Source organism: Gavialis gangeticus, unplaced genomic scaffold, assembly GCF_001723915.1.
Source record: "Gavialis gangeticus isolate Ggan-Ray unplaced genomic scaffold, GavGan_comp1, whole genome shotgun sequence".
NCBI classification, from domain to species: domain Eukaryota; kingdom Metazoa; phylum Chordata; order Crocodylia; family Gavialidae; genus Gavialis; species Gavialis gangeticus.
In genome coordinates this window covers 15,975,850-15,992,756 of record NW_017729014.1, presented here as the reverse complement: position 1 = coordinate 15,992,756, position 16,907 = coordinate 15,975,850, and the positions used below count along the sequence as shown (strand labels likewise).

Sequence of the window (16,907 nt, the reverse complement as noted above, 5' to 3'; positions counted from 1 at the left end):
CAGCATAGAGAGGGTCCAGAGGAGGGCCACTCGCATGATCAGGGGACTGCAGGGCAGGCCCTATGAGGAGAGACTACGGGACCTGAACCTGTTCAGCCTCCACAAGAGAAGGCTGAGGGGGGATCTTGTGGCCTGTTACAAACTGGTCAGGGGGGATCAGCAGGCATTGGGGGAGTCATTGCTCCCCCGAGCACCGCCAGGACTGACCAGGAATAACGGTCACAAGCCGGCAGAGGGTAGGTTTAGGTTAGACATCAGGAGGCGCTACTTCACGGTCAGGGCAGCTAGGGTCTGGAACCAACTTTCGAGGGAGGTGGTGCAGGCTCCTACCCTGGGGGTTTTTAAGAAGAGGTTAGATGAACACCTTGCTGGGGTTGTTTGACCCCAGTACTCTTTCCTGCCATGGCAGGGGGTCGGACTAGATGATCTTCTCAGGTCCCTTCCGACCCTAGAAACTATGAAACTATGAAACAGAGCACAAAGCAGTGATCCTGCAGCTTCTCCAGTAATTAGGGCATTTGTGGGCAGCAAAGCATTTCCTGGAAGGAAACTGCATGTGGCATTTGGAGAATTGGGATGCAGCACATTGAGGCTGAAGGCTATTATTCTTAACCCATGCTTGGTCTCTGGAGGGAGAACAGTCCTCTGTCTTTGTAGAGGTAGGCATGGACTGCTAGCTACAAGGGTGGTAGGATGGCCCTGAGGATAGTCCACTGGCCTGGTAGGCAACCTGGCTTCAGCTCCTAGCACTTCCACACCCATACCCAACCTGGTCTGACTTTGAGAGAGTCATTTCGCCTCTGAGCTTGTGAAGCCCATTGAGATCCTTGGTGGGAAGGTGCTATAAGAGTGCACTGGATGACAGGGAGGCTGCCGTATTACTGGGGGCAGGGGGATAAAATTAAAGTGAGGGTGCACATGCAGGGCTGTGTGTAGGTGAAGTAGAGCTGCAGTGTATTCACCTGGCTGCCCCCTATGTTGTTCCTGCAGCCAAGGCAGTGAAGAATTATTGGGATGGTGAGAAGGAGGTGCTTGTGGCCCTGCGGGGCAGCACAGTGGTGCTCTCCTGCATCAACCGGGACCATATCTGGACCGAGCGACACAGCGAGGAGGAGCAGCAGGTTGTCCACTGGGACAGGCAGCCCCCGGGGGTCCCACATGACCGAGCCGACCGCCTCATTGACCTGTACGCCTCCGGCGAGGGCCGTTCCTATGGGCCGCTCTTTATCCAACAGAGGATGAACATCACCGAGACTGCCTTTGCCCTGGGCGACTTCTCGCTGAGGATCTCAGCCCTGGAGAATGCAGATGAGGGCACATACTCCTGCCACCTCCACCATCACTACTGTGGCCTGCATGAACGCAGGATCTTCCAGGTCTCTGTGAGCGAGCCGGTGAAGAAGGTGGTGAACCTCACTAACCACAACACAGCCCCAGCTCTAGGTAGGTGGCCTTGGAAGGGGAGGTTCCTCTGCACAGGCATGACTACTGTACAAGCCATGAATTCAGTGAGGGTAGCTAAAAGGGAGGGCGAGGCCCAGCTTCCCTCCAGCTCAAAGGGACAGACATAGAAATAACTCTGCACCAGCCATAGAAATAACTGCCAAGTCGTCTCTGCTCCCACAGCAGTCCTTGGTCCTCCCTGGGCAGGCCAGAGACAGGGAGGGGTATGACCAATGCACATCTCTGCCCTCATAATTTAGCATCTCTGCAAAAGGCCCATAAGTATCCCCTAAAGTATCCCTTAGGGCTTCCTCAGACTGAACCAGGGGCTGCAGGCCCTTGCAGGTGATGCTCAAACTATCACTCTTCTATCAATGCCTGGCTTCAGAGAAGAACCCTCCCTATGTCCTGATGTTGGTGGGTGGCAAACATTGCTGCTTGAGGAAGACACATCTGCACAGAGCAGAGACTACAGCAAACCCTGGGGAGCTGTGGTGTGCCTGCTTCAGCACATTTACCATTTTTGCACTTCCATGTGTTTGTCTGGAGCAAGTCACCATGTGACAGCTTTCCCAGCCCCCAAACCAGCCCTCTCATCACTGGTAATCCTCCCTCTTTCTCTCCCCCCAGCAATACAACCCCAGAGTTTAATAACATTTGAGCCTTCTGGGTATAGTTCCTTATTAACACTGTAAAATATTCATCATGGTTGAATATTTATTGGCTGCTTAATACTGAATTTAAACATGCTTCATCCATTTTTAAACAGGTCTAGTCTGCATTAGCAATAGGCTTTCCCCAGTTGCCAAGGCCTGAGCCTTTCCACAGGGACACAGGCCAGTGTCCAGAAAATGCAGGCACTATCAACTAGAGATGGCTGGGGGGACACAGCTTACAGAGAGGCTGGGCATTCATACATCAATCTCTCTGTCTGTGCCCTTTAAGCTGCCATCTCTTGGCACAGGGAGCCACATCCAGCTGATATCAGTCTGAGGGATTGTCCAACAAGAAGTAAGGTGTGTTCCTGTAGTTACTTGCACTAGTCTGGTACTGAACAGGGTCTGCCTGGGCAAGCGTTTGAGAAACCTTGAGCGTGGATAAAGCCTGTTTCATGTGGAAGGACTCTCTCACTAGTCATGCATCTTGCATCAGGGATCCAACATGGCCCTAGCAGCAAGTTCATCACCAGTGCCTTGGCCAGCTGTGTTCATTACATTGCACTGGTTGATGGCTTGGCTCTCCTGATGGTAATTCCAGTACGTGTAATTGCTGACTGACTCTGGGTAATCACATTATGCTTCCTTTTGCCGTCCTGTGGTCACACCAAATGCATCTTCTGCTCTGGTTCCTCCGAGCTCTTGCTTTAGCGTTGCTGCATGCCATCCAGTGGCTGCTGGTCTCACCCCAGCACTAGAGTCTGGTAGAGTGGTATCTGCAGAGTTTGCATTTCAGTGTAAGTCTGTTATGTACTTCGGGCTGAAAGGTGCTATATATACGCAAGGTAGCATTGATAGCATTGGTAAGAAACCCCACTTTTGGGTTTGTGACGGGCAAGAAGCATGAATGAATGAATTATTCCAAGGGGAGACAGACAGAGGCCCTAATTCAATCTGGAGCAACAAACCGTCTTTCTGCCCAGTGTTAAATGGATTTTCATTTCACTTCAGCAAATGGGATCACCAGAGCTTTTCCTTAGGACACTTGTATGTGTTGTTACAGTGTGTGGCACTGAATACAAAAGAGCTGCTCTTCTTCCCTTGTTTTGAATGATGGCAGGTGGGCTCATAGGTCTTATAGTGCACTTCAGTCACACGAGCGGCAATGATGTCTAAGCTTTGGAGCTGGGGATCAGGATACCTGGGCTCTGTTACTGGCCATGCCACAGTGACTTGCTTTGTCACTTGAAACAGATCACTTGGGTCACCCTTGCAGCCCTTGCTTTTGTGGGGTAGGGGTGATTTCCCTGGGCCTGTGTGGAATGAAAGCAACATTTCCTTGCCTTGCAGAGGCGATGTGATCTTTCACTGGCTAAAACTCCTGAAGCACTTTGAGATCTCGGGTAAAGGGTGTGCAGCATGACCTAGAGAAATAGCAGAAAAGAGCGCAGGTGAAGGAGGCATCTAGCTTTTTGAAGACATTGGTCCTAACTCATTCATTGGGCTCTTCTGGTCAGTGCCAGAAAGAGCAGATTGAACCCACTCTGGTGCATTGGCAGCATTCCCAGTGACTGCAGCAGAAGGAGAATCAGGCCTAAGATTGTGCTGTTCCTCCTCTCCATTATAAGAGCATGTTAATAGAGGTTCTTGGTGCAGAGCCCTTGCTTAGCATCTCTCTGAGGAGGCTCCCTGATGGCTTCTTTGTGTACAGGCCCTGATCCAAAGACCACTGCCTACAGTAGGGTTTGCCCTGGGCTGGGTTGAGCCGGAGCTGTGTGAGAAGGGCTTGGGCCCCCTGGGAGGGAGTGCTTATCCGGCCTGACAGCACTGCACTGAGACTGCTGAGTCAATGGGAATTTGAAAGAAGCTGAAACGTTTCATGTGCCTGGTCCAAGCCCTTTCCTGCTAAGCAGCTTGCCGGAGCTGCTCCTGCTTCCAGAGCAGAGGGAAAGGCCATCGCCAAAGCCCTGCTCTGTGATGGGCCAGAGGAATAAAAGATACCCAAAATAAGCCTAAATGTTAGGAGATAACAAACCCAGAATAGTAATCTTTCTCATTGAACAGCTCTGGTCCCAGGCGTTGCTCCAAGGCCTGGAGCCATTTCCAGGCAGGAAACTTCATCTTCCTATTAAATATAAACTTGGGCTCTGTTCTGCTCTGGGTCACACTTGTGTAAGTCTGGAGCAAGCCCATTGATTTCAGTGGTGTAACACTGGATTTACGTTGATGTAACTGAGCGAAGAATCAGGGTCTTTTATCTCTGTTGCTCATTGCAGAATAGTTCACAGATTCATGCTCGTTCCCCTTCTGGCATTTGGAAATATAAGGCCAGATCCTCAACTGCTGCACTTTGGTGTAGCTGTATTGACTTGAGAACCTAAACCTGCAAATAGTTACCATGACAAGGTGCCGAACTTTAATCACATCAGGTGCTCCAAGTGGAAACGCTGGAACGAGTAAATCTATATGCGTGCTTCAGTTTCGCAGAGTAGGGGGTCAAAGTCTGCATGCAGTAAAAGCATCTGGATTCCATGTTTCTACACATCAGCTCCATACTAAAATAATTGGCTCAGCTGGGATCACCAAACGATTCCCTTATGTCACACATCTTGGCTTGGGATTTGCCAAGTGATGGCTCTCATCTTTTAATCTGAACCTAAACGCTTATCCCATTTCAGGGAGAGGGAGGAATTCAGCTGTCAGCTAAAATCAGTTCTCTGTTAACCCTCACTTTGAGGTAAGTAGGCTAGAAAAGTGCAGTCGGCAGCAGCCAGCTCCACTGATTTGAAGGCTGGAAGGGACCTTTCTGATTATCCATTCTGACTGCCGTGGAATTTGCCCAGTAAGAATATTCTGCCTTTGGAGAGAGCAAAACCTCCGGTCTCAGTTTTCCCTGTGGGTATATGTGGGATGTTTAACTACATGTAACAAGCTGTTTTCATTGAAATTGTAAAAGCTGCCTTGAAATTCTTCTGTTCCCCTCAGGGTTTGCGTAAGTTTTCTGTTGAAGAATGTAATTTTGGGGCAGGATACTGCATTGTTTAAACAAATCAACAGCGAAGGAAGGAAAAGGATCCTTCTTTCCCCCTTCTGTTACTTCTCTACTGCTGAGGGACGTGAAATGCTGAGTTTTGTTTGCTGGGGGTACACCCAAATGCATCCTTTTATCAGCAGAAACTCAGCCCATGGTAAATCAGTGCTGATAGCTCCCCATAGCAGCCCCGAGAAACGAGCACAAAAACTAACAGCCATCATGAGACACTTTTGTCCAGAGTGGTGCTCTGAACTTCAGCAAGGAGAGCCACATGCATGGGGCAAAATGGCTAGGGGATGGTAGCAGCTGAAACAGAGTAGAAAGGTTAATTCTGGGGTGGGGGAACAACTAAAGCAGATTATTCGGTGGACATCAGATACTTCGTTTTGGATACGGATGCTAGGTTACATTCATGGCTGGCCCCAAGTCCTTTAACCTGGGTTTATGAAACTCCCGGTGGACATCAGTGGTGTGCCATATGCTGTACATGTGTTAAGGATCGGACGGCAGGGTTTGGAGCCTCGTGTATCGCCATCAGTTAGTCTGGCTTGTGAGAGCACCAGCTTAGCAACTCTTTCACTGCTGGCTACGTTGGCATTGGCTTGTTTGGATGAACTGTGCAGAATGTTTTGGGGAACTTGGGAATGACGAACTGGATTGTATAATCCAGCAAGTTTGGGTCTTGCTCCCAGCAGAAAGTTGCATCACCAAAGCTTACACCTGGGTGCAAGACTAAGCTACAGAAGAAAATGTACTAGAAACTATATAGAGAAGTGTTCCTGGCTCTGTCACTGGGCTTCGAAGTGACCTGGGCCAGCCTCAGTTTCCCTGCTGAAAAATGCTTTGAGATCTATTGAAGAAAAGTGCTGCGTAACCTACGGGGGTTAGTATAGCCTCATAATATAAACCACAAGTAGCCCAAAGCCCTTTCAAAGAGGCTCCATCACTCGCTATGTGGTTGAAATTCCTGGAGTTGACAACAACTGAAGCCCTCCTCTGTGCAGTGGGCGATAGCATGGGAAGGCAAGGGCAGCCGCATTTACAAAGGCTGGCACCTGGCTCCAACATCTGCCCACACGGTTGCTGCCTCTGCACAGCAGCTACGGCAGCCTTTAATAATCTCAAGATTTGTTACAGCCCAACTGCTGTTTACCATGTTTACAGCTCTTCAAGCAAGTGTTTTATTTTTGGCCTGACTGTGGTGACAAAAGCTACTCAGTCCATCCCCGGCAGTGCCAGCCAGCAGCTGCCAGCGCAGCATCGAGCAACAGCAGTAAAAGAGGGAAGGGCAAGCCGATCCGACCAGACAGCACTTGCTGAGCCTCTTGCTTTTCCAGTCTTGCTGCTGGCATCAGCAAGGCCCAGGTTTGGCTTGCAGCTTTTTGGCCCCATCTACCACAGTATGTTTCTTTTCTTTCCTTTTTTTACAAGCAAAACAAACTCCCATGTCCCATAGCCAAGAGCCGCCAGCATCTCAGCAGTGCCTCTCATGCCAGGCTTGCTAGGGCTTCACGGTATTTAAGTAACATTCTTAGCAGTTATAGAGAGAAAATTAGCCATCCCCCCTCCTTGAAATGTGGAAACTGAGACGCACAACAGCCTAAAGATGATATTTGTCTTAGATGATTTTAAAGGTCCCTTTCTCCGCGTGTCTACCCTCCCAGGAATGAAAAGAATGGAAGACCTGTCCCCCGTGTCTAAAGTTGTCACGAGAGTGAATTCCTTGTTGAGGACTGGATCTGACCTTGTCTGCAGCTTGAGGGTATCTGTTGCTCTGGTCCGACCCACTGAAATGAGAGGCCCATCTTAAGAAGCTTGGAGCTGAATCTCTCCTGGGAGGTTCGGGTGCATGCAGGTCCAGGATATACAATTTTAGGCCCACATCTAACCACATTTCTTTCACAAAGTTTAATGAAGACTAACAGGCGCTTGTGTGTCTGTCCAATTTGCCCTGCCTCTAGGTCACGGGTTCCCAGAATCCCAAACTTATGCTGCAGACCGGCAAACTGTGGACCAGCAGTGACCAGCATACTGCGGGCAGGCAGCCAACCCTTTTTTATACTCAGTATAAATTACTTACGCTTTTATACTCGGTATAAAAAAAAAAGGCTGCCGGTCCTCAGCATGCCAGTCACTTCTGGACTTCCAGTCCAGCAGCCAACCCTTCTCTGGGGACCCCTGCTCTAGGTACCAGAACGTTTTGCCACTTTCAGCAACACATTAGTCGCAGTTTATTTCCCAGATCGTAATGATTTATGCCTTGTGACAAGAAGATGAAAATGAAGGCTGAATCCGACCTTGGGCAGGCTGGTCTGGCAGGAGGAGATGGGGAGCTTCATCCCTTCTGCAACCTGTAGAGCATCATGAGAGGAAAACAACTAACATCCGAGGAAAGGACCTTGAGGTCCCCTGCAACCCGCTGATCCCATTAGTCTAACTCGCCAGCCTGTGTACCGCAGCCTCGGCAGGGCACAGCCTGCGGGCTAGGGCTATGTCTGCCTGCCAGTCGCACTTACCACCATCATTAGGAAGCACCACCCAAACACCCTGCACTGATGCTCAGGGAAGCAGCGTAGTGCTCGACCTGGTCCCACCTCACCAAGTTCTTCCTTCTTTGTAGGATTTTCTCACCAAGCAAACACCAGAGAAGTTCCTCTTACCTATTCCCTGCCTCCCCCAAGATCTAACCCAGAGACAGCTATAAGGTTTCCTGATTCCTCACTGCCTTAATTTTCCATTTTACTCTAGCTGAGTGCGTCCCAGTCCCCAGGAGCCCTGGATCACTCGAGTGTTTAATTAAAGTTTGGCTGATTGACTTAGTGGGCTATTTAAATTAGGCCTGCTGTAATTGGGGTTCTGGACAGAGCCAGGCACAGTCCGCACTCTCGGTGGTTTGTTAATTGTAGGGGATATGGAGTTTCTGGACCTTGACTGTGTTTGCAATGGAGCTGAATAGTTCAGAGCGTTCCCAAACGGCCTGAAAAGCAAAACCAGCTGTTGGAGTTATGATGAACTCACTGGCGAGGCTCCACAGTGACACTTTTGTTGCAGGCGATCATCTCGGCCCTTCAGGGACACCGGGGGCAGCACTCCACTTAAGGCAGAACGACTGAGAAAGCGTCAGGGTGATCAACCTGTGCTGGCAAAGCTGGGGCAGCTTGGGTCAGATCCTGGGGGGCTGCGTGCTAAGTAAAACAAATTGGGGTGGGGGGGCTTCAACGTCATCCTGGGAACCATTTAGTCTGGGCCACAGAGTTGCTGCCCGATTTGGCACAGCCCCTGCTTCGGACAGATGCAGGCCGCAAGCGTCAGCAGAAGGATGGAGTTTCTTCCTGGGCAGGGGGAAGCGTGCGTGGCTCCTGGGAGCTCATTTGTCTGTGCCGTTAGCTCCTGTTCTCACACACACGCAAGCAAACTTGCAGAGGAAACTCTGAGCCATGTTCTGCTCTCACTCATGCTATCTATGCCAAGCTAAGCAGCCCACGTACCCTCCTCAACAGGGGTGGGGGGCAGCAGTGAACAGAATTTGATCCCGAGCTAATTGTCAAGCATGCAGACAGGGAGCTTGCCATGCAGTGGCAGTAGCCTCCAAGGTAAATCCAGGATTCCTGGCTCCTAAGTCCCTGTGTCAGCCCTTAACAAACTCAGCCTGGGTAGACTAAAAGGCACAGTCACTGTATGGAGGTTTCTGCCTTCCTTTTCCCTTCTCCTCTTGCACTGTCTGGGGAGGTGACTCCCGAGAGGCCTGTAAGTTAGATTGCCTGCCTGGTGCTGTGTGGGCTCCCTCCGTCTCCAGGAGAAAGTCTCCCTTTGAACTCTGCTTGCAAGGGAAGTCTCCCCCTCCCCAGCTCGCTGGGCATGGGGGCTTTGCTGTCTCTCCCCCGGCACAGGGAGGACCTGGTGGGATCTACTGTGCCCCTTACTCTTGCAAGCAGACTTGGCTCTGAGTTTTTATGTCTGTTTTCTGTTTTTGAAAGCATGGCCCCATAGCTCCAGGCTGACAGAGGCTTAAGTTTTGAAAGCATGGCCCCATAGCTCCTTCCACATACAGAGGCTTAATTTTTTTCCCCCTTCTCTGCATGGAGAAAGAGAAATCTGACCTGGGAAACTGCTATGCCCAGCACCGGGACAGACTCCTGGCTTGGTCTTTTATTTAATATGTATTTTATTTCCCTTAAAAGAAAACTCATTCTTTGGCATCAGACATTCCTTCCACTCCATAAATTATGCCACTCGGCAGGACCGGGCTGCTCATACTCGCGCTGTCTGGAGCTAGAGCGGTGCTGTGCGTATGTCTGCAGGGAGCGGGTGGGGTAGCTGCGGCCTCACCCAGCAATACCTGGTTGTCTTGCCAGGCCCCGTGCTGGGCTCCCCTCGTGCACTCGGTCGGAGCAGCGCGCCAAGCACAGGAATCAGCAGCACAAGCTGCAGCCTGCTTCCCCGTGCAACCCCAGGAATTTTAAACACATGGGGATGTTGAGGTTATTGAAATATGGTATGGCAGAGAGGGATGAGGGCCTCGCAGTGCACGTGTTGGTGTGGATCTCACAGGGTTGGGGGCCAGTTCCAACCTCTGGCTGACCTTGTTATCTCTCGGTAACTCAGCTCCTCCCTGCCAAATGGGGAGAATGATCCTCTCACGTGAACCGTCCAAAGAGGTGAGAGGGGGTGTGTACAGCTCCTAGCAGAGTGAGGCCTGATCTCAGTCAATGCCTCCCGGTGTTGCCGAACAGAGAAGTATTAACTGCTGTCCCACTGGGCTTTGAGGTTGAGTCCTGGGTTTTAGCTTGTCCCTTTGTACCAAGGGGGCAAGCCACCAAAATGTCAGCTCTGGAAGCAGATCTAAAATGAGAGGGTGTTGAAATAGGGGCTACCTTTGTCTGAGGATCACCTGCCCCTTCCTCCCTGAAATGCAGCTACTTCAGTGGTAGCCACTCTGCACCCCTCAGGATCTACCAGGGGGTGTGAGGAATAACTCCTCTCATTGAACACACTCTTAGCTCCTTAAAAAATGGCCTTTGAGCAGGACGTCAGACAGGACCTGTCAGTGCTTTGCTGTGCTCCATGTGATGCCTGCTGTTGCCTTAGTCTGTCCTGCTTTCTCCCTCCAATCCTAGACCCCAACATCATCAAGAGCCATAATGTGATAAATGTTATCATCCCCGAGAGCCGGGCACACTTCATCCAGCAGCTGGGCTACATCCTGGCCACACTACTCCTCTTCATCATCCTCCTCATCATTGTTGTCTTCATCACCCGTAAGCGCCGGCGGAGAGGTGAGCATGGCACCGGCAAGGAGTGGCGAGAGCTGCAGGAGTGTTTCCACAGTCAGGGTCCCAGCAAGCAAACCCACCCTGGTGCTGAGCCTAGTGCTGGGGGCAACAAGGTGTTGTGTGGTACCTGGGAGTTCTTGCAGGAGGTGGCTCTGAGAGGCTCTTCATTGACATGGCTATAAAAACCAACAGGGTCTGATTCCACTTTTTGCTCATCCAGATGTAAAACTCCAGGGCAGCCAGCTGGCACGTGAGAGCAGGCAGTACCAGGGATGTGGTGTAGACATGTTTAGGACTAATCAAAGTGTTAGTAGCATCCACAGCCTTGCGTGGACTAAATACCAGAGATGAGTAAGGGTCCTGAAGACTAGCCATCACTCATCCTGGGAGCCCTAGAGATGAGGGGCAGGTTGGATGGTGCACAGGAGTGATGAGGCTGGGATGCGTTCAGGAAGGGAATGTGATTGGGATGGGGAAGACGTGGGTCTCTTGGGAGCACCGTGATAAGAAGTACTGCATAAGGGCTAGATGTTATTGTTTTTCTTCATCCCCACCAGTGCCAGGAGTGGGTGAGAATGGGTGGATTGCATAAAATTGCTCACTGTGTGCATCTCTTCCCCCCTCTAGGCTACGAGTACAATGTGAAGAAACACGGAGAGTAAGTTGGGATCTGCTTTAAGGGAATAAAATACCAAATGGGGTGAAAGGTTGCATCTTAAAGAACGTGGTCCCAGCGTCAGCTGCTGTGCATTGGGGTACTTCTACTCACTTTGGAAGAGCTTGGCACCACTAGAGGATGCGACTGTGATGTGCGCAGCCACATAATAAGCGTATCATTCGATAGGACTGCTGCTACCTCGTAGTTGACTCGCCTGCAATGTCCCATAATTGTTACTGTTATTGTGTACTTGGGACTGCATGCACAGAAAATAATGGTGCATCCTGGCAAGTAGCTTTGATTTTTCCAAAGCATAAAAGGAGGTGTTGGAGCAGACTTGGCAACTGGATTTCTTCTGCCCTAACACACTAGGGACTGATCCACCAGTGAATAATGCTTCATTAGCAATGAAGTAGAGGCAAAACTGTTTACATCTGCTGCAAATACTCCCGTGGTTATCCTAGAATCAGGCCTGACTCCATGCCCCAGAGCTAGCCTTGGGTTTTCTTCATATTTTGACCCATTTCCATGACTTATGATTATCTATTTGTCCTCTGTAAAGGAAAACAGACATTTAGATGATATGGGATGGGAGAAGCTGGTGGCTTATCCATTGGTCTCAGAGAAGGAAATGATGACTTCAGTAGGAGGGTGTACACTTTCATCAAGAACCCACTGCCTTGTGTCTTGTCCTCTTCTTGGAAGATGTTATAAAATTTAACAGGAATATTGTTCTTAATTATTATCTGCATTAGAATGGCACTGTGAGGTCCCATTTGAGTGCCATGGCTGATCATGCTGGGTGATGCACATACACATGGAGAGAAACAGTGCCTGCTGCAAAGATCTTGCAGCCTAAATAGACAATACAGACAAAGGAAGAGGGGAAATGGAGGCACTAAGAGGTAAAGTGACTTGCAGAAGGTCATGCAACAAGCCAGTGGCAAGGACAGGATTAGTATGGGAGCTTCCTGACCACTGGAATATGTCATCTCCCACCTGTCCTGCAGCAGCCACAACATTTTGAGATGAACTCTATAACATTATAGTATCAACAAGTTTTAAGCAGCATTTCCATTAAATTTCTTAGGACTTTTCCATTTGGGTCACATCTAAAGGTTAAGATGATGACAGAACTATTAAAGCAGTCATTTTTAAAAGGTTAAATTACAAAGAATGATTGAACCACAGATCTCCCATTATCTTCAGTATGGGTAGTACAGCTAAAATCCTCTACAGTCACCAGCAGAATTGTAAATGGCTGGAAGATGGGAATCAGAGGTGATGGGAGAGGGATGATGGGAAAAGAAAAATGACCTGGCAAGCATGAAAAGAGCCTGTGGCACCAGACATAGAAAGTATGTGACAATTACTTTCTTGTTCACTTTATCAGGAAAGATGTAAATCTCAAAGAATTTATGGCTGACACAACGGACCTGACCCGATATAAGGGTGAAGACATAAGGCTGGGTAAGTGTTGGGTCAGGAAGCATCTCAAGCAACACCTTGCAACCTGTGGACCAAAACTCATCACAACTGAGCTTTCCCCAACGGTTGAGGACCAGATTCTTCTTCACTTCAGTGAGGGTTGAACTTCCAAAATCTTTTGGCAGCTTTGGCAATCTGCACCCACAAGCTTGGGTGAGGAGGGGGCTCGAGATGATGGGGATTTTAAGTGTTTTATGGTTTTTGGTGGAAACCAGGTGAAACTCTGTGGTTTCACTCTTGGATTTGGAAGTATGATGGTCCTACTTTATTGGGTCTCCCACCCAAGAATCTCAAAGCATTTTGATGTCACGGGAACTATCACCCCCACGTCAGAGACTGGCAAAAAGCCGTATAAACCAACCGAGTAGCTTCTCCAAGGGTACACTGAGAAGGACATCCCATCCTGGTTCAGCAGTTGCCAGCTCTGTCTACAACACCTCCGCACCTGTCCCAGGGGACTGTGTGAGGAGCTGTTGACTGGGAGGAAGGAGAGCCATGAGCTAGTTCCAATCCCTGCCTCCAGTCTTCCACACTAGGAAACTTTACTCAGCCACTTGTGATGAAATCTTGTGCACCATCATGCCGATCCTGGGGCGCTTATTTGGCAGTGGAGGAAGAGGACACAGGGTGTATCCTATGAGGAGGGGGTGGGAGGGTTGTAGAAGGGGAAAAATTCAGAATCTCTGCAGTGGAGCTCAAGGTCGCTCAAAAGATGCTGAAATGAAGGGAAGCAAGTAAGACCCAGTGGTAGTTTACATAAGGGTGACTGTGTGGTTGTATGTGTATGCCCTGGGGCTCTTAACAGACCTGGAGGTGGATGCTTGAAATTGTGGCCCTGTTTTGATCCTTTGGGTGATTAATCAGGTGGCCTGCTCACCTTTCACATTCAGGGAGGGTTGGCTCTCAGGTGACATTCCTAAGGACACAAAGAGATCAAATGCACCCCTGGTGTAACTCTCTGGATGGCAGTTAACTCGCTAGCATCGTTCGGGAAGAACAATCTAGAGAGGGAGAGATGGGGCCTGTAAGATCACCAAGTGCCCAGCCTTACAGCCTGAACTAGAGCGATCCTGCTACAAAATCCCAAAACAAAAGGGTGCATGAAATGCAGTAACAAAGAACTGGGGTGCTCCGAAGAGTAGGCTCTGGGGTGAATTCTCTGCAGCAGGCAGGGTCTGGGATGGGAGTTCAGATCTGGGATAAGTCACCCTGGGCAGCTTCCAGTGACGGTGACAGCATTTTCCTGCGGGCGAATCTTATGAGACTTCCCCCGTGAACAAAATACCTTAAATATCTCTGTCAGGGAAGGCCTCCACTTGGTTTGTCCAGAGCCTTCTGCTGCAGACAAAGGCATCTGGGGCAATTATTAAAGGCAGGAAACCAATGTACTTGTAATTAAGCTGGGGTATCTGATTTCTCCTTGCCCAGCAGCTGAGTAACTTCCTGGTACGACAGGTCCAGAGAAGCAGGCAGGATGCTCTTCAGGGCAGAAATCATGCTATGGTCCCCCCTGCAGAGCTTAGTTTTCTCCCATTTCCTTGGTGGAAGCCAGGATCTGACTTGCACTCCTTTCTCGTGCAGATTACAAAAATAACATACTGAAGGAGAAGGCCGAGCAAGCCAGGACCCTCCCAGCAAAGAACATCGACTTAGACAAAGGTAATAATGACCTGTAGGCTGGATGGTCTTGGTGGGAGGGAGGAAGAGGGGAGCATCACACCATAATGCCAGCAGACCAAGCCACAGCTGGAGGAAGAATGTCTAAACATCCTGACATATGGCAGCAGGAATGAGGAGCTGGTTCTGCTTGGTTTCTTTCATCAGAAAGCCACAAGCTAGAAGTGGTGATTAGGCTCCTTAAAAGCCCTTGGCAGCACATGAGTAGAATTTTCTTTTCTGGAGGGGACTATGTAATGGAGATGGAAATCCTCTCTCCCATGTCCTTTCCCCCAACACATAGTGTCTCGGAGATGAATGCTTCTCTGGGCACAGATGCCCCAGCAGAAATATGCCCCCATAGTGGTGAGGAATGAATCACTCCTTGCACAAGGGGATAATTTCATTTATGGTTGTCATCTGCATCATCCAAAGAAGGCAAACAACCCCCTGTGAGCATGACTCTCCTGACATGTAGGTCAATATAAATCCAGAGTGACTTTGTGGAGTTACACAGATGAAAAACTGGCACTAAGTGAGAAGGGAAACAGGCCCTGTCTCTCCTGTAATTTGGTGTTTGAACCTTATCTGTGCCATGGAGATGGGATTCAGATGGTGATAGCCTAGGGCAGGGGTCAGCAACCCCCGGCACGTGTGCCGGGCACGGCACATAAGGCCATTTTGCTCAGCACACCACCACCAGCCTGGGCTCTAGGCAGCTGCTGCCAGCCATGAAGCCCGGGTTGCTCCCAGCAGGCAGCTGGAAAGCTGCAAGCCCTGCTGCAAGCAGACCAGGCTCCATAGTTGGCAGCAGCTACCCAGAGCCTGGGCCAGTTGCAGCCAGGAGGCTGCAAACATCTGCTCTGGGCTCCGGCATTAGCTCCACACCCGCGGGTGCCTTGGAGCGGATGGTATGGGAGGGGCCTGAGGCAGTGCAACCCCGGCCTCTTCCCCGCTGCTGGTACGGAGCCCAGCGCAGCTGTTTGTAGCCAGCCTGGGGCATCTGCAGCAGGCAGTGGGCACTGCAAACAGCTGCACCAGGCTCCACAGCCCTAGCATCAGCTCCATGCTGGCGGAGACTACACGTGCACCTCAGACAGCGGGGGGGCTGTGCTGCCTCAGGCCCTATCCCCACTGTCCACTCCGAGGAGCGCGTGCACCTGCTGATATGGAGCTGATGCTGGAGCCCGGAGCAGCTCTTTGCAGCCTCCCAGCTGCAGCTGACCCAGGCTCTGGTAGCTGCTGCCAACCACGGAGCCCGGGCTGCTTGCAGCAGGGCTTGCAGCTGAGCCCGCCTGACTCCCACCTGCTCCAAGCTCAGCCCCAACCCAGCCCCCCACCAGGATGAGGCTGGCGCTGCCCCTTGCCAGGAGTACTGCTCCTTTTGTGGGCTTAGCTGTGCAGGGTGGGTGGGTGGTTGGGCTGATGGGCAGGCTCTGGGCTGGGACCCCGGCCAGCTGCACTGCAGCCCAAGGGCTGGCTCCCCAGGGAAGCACAGGGGCTCTGGTGGGACCAGGGCACTGTTGGGTCAGACTTTGTCCAGTGGCCCAGCTCCGTGCGCCCGCACAGCTGGTTCTGTGCGTTTGTCTGCCTCTGTCTGGTCCTGTGTGCCTGTGTGTGCACACGTGTCTGGTTCTGGCTGTGTGTGTGCACGTGTCTGTTCTGGGCGTCTTCTGGTTCTCTGTGTGTGTGCACGTGGTTCTCTGTGTGCTTGTGCGTGTGTCTGGTTCTCTCTCTGCTCTCCTTTTTCTTTTTCTTTCTCTCTCTCCTCTTTCTCTTATTTGCCTCTTTTTTCTCCTCGTTGCAACATGCTCAACAAAAAAGGAATACACAACAACAAAGGCAACATTTATGATTATTAAATATACTAATATGCAGTGTGTCCTGCCAGATGCCACCCCCCATTTTGTTTTTCTGGCATGCCGGCACTCCGGCATCTTCCAAGGTAGACACTATAGTTTTTTTGGCACTCCAGCCAAAAAACATTGCCTACCCCTGGCCTAGGAGATCACACAGGTTGCCTTTGCTCTGGATGGAGTCACCAGGCTAGCTCTGCCTGGATTCTGCAGGGACCAGCCAGGACCATGTCTCACTCCAGTCACACCAGCATAACAATTAATTGTATCAGTGTCACCAAGATAAGAAGTCAGTGGGGGTTCCCTAGGAAATAAAGGCTACCTTGTGTCCCATATAGCAAGAGGCTCTATACATTGTCCGGAACGATGGACTTTCTGTCTGAGGATAGGTTTTTCCTATAGGGTTGACCTGCATCCATTTCACCTGGAATCGGATCATGTCGCTGACCTGAGCTAGTAAGACTGTGAGGGAGAAGGCAGCTCAAAAGGGGCTGGATGAAAGGCTCTCCATTCACTCCTTGGTCTGGACAAGGCTCTGAGCTATTTTCACAAAGAGCTGAAGCCTGGCTCACCGCATGTAGACATTTTATACAGTTCCATCACTGGAGGGGTCGTTACTGTGTGTTTGTCCTCATCAGGTTATCACAATAGGGAGAAACAGTGTTATTTCCTTCTGAAGATCTGATATGCAGCTTGAGGAGACAGGCCCCTATGTTCTAGGCTTAATCCTGGGCCACCTTTTCAGCTGAGGCTCCTTCTCCTAAACCCACAAATACACCCCAGAAACAGCTGGGCCTTATAACAGATGTTTACAGAGCGGGGTGGGGGGTATATAGCAGCTGT

The 16,907-nt window shown here is 50.4% G+C and overlaps 1 protein-coding gene across 1 annotated transcript in view; it reads left to right on the top strand.

The window, feature by feature from the left end:
- The window catches only part of MXRA8 (matrix remodeling associated 8), a 32,683-nt gene that overhangs the window by 15,277 nt on the left and 499 nt on the right, over positions 1-16,907 (top strand). The window contains exons 5-9 of the mRNA XM_019511837.1: positions 991-1,443; positions 10,251-10,409; positions 11,034-11,064; positions 12,458-12,534; positions 14,134-14,211. Coding sequence (XP_019367382.1) covers positions 991-1,443; positions 10,251-10,409; positions 11,034-11,064; positions 12,458-12,534; positions 14,134-14,211 — 798 coding nt within the window. The remainder of the gene's footprint in view (positions 1-990; positions 1,444-10,250; positions 10,410-11,033; positions 11,065-12,457; positions 12,535-14,133; positions 14,212-16,907) is intronic.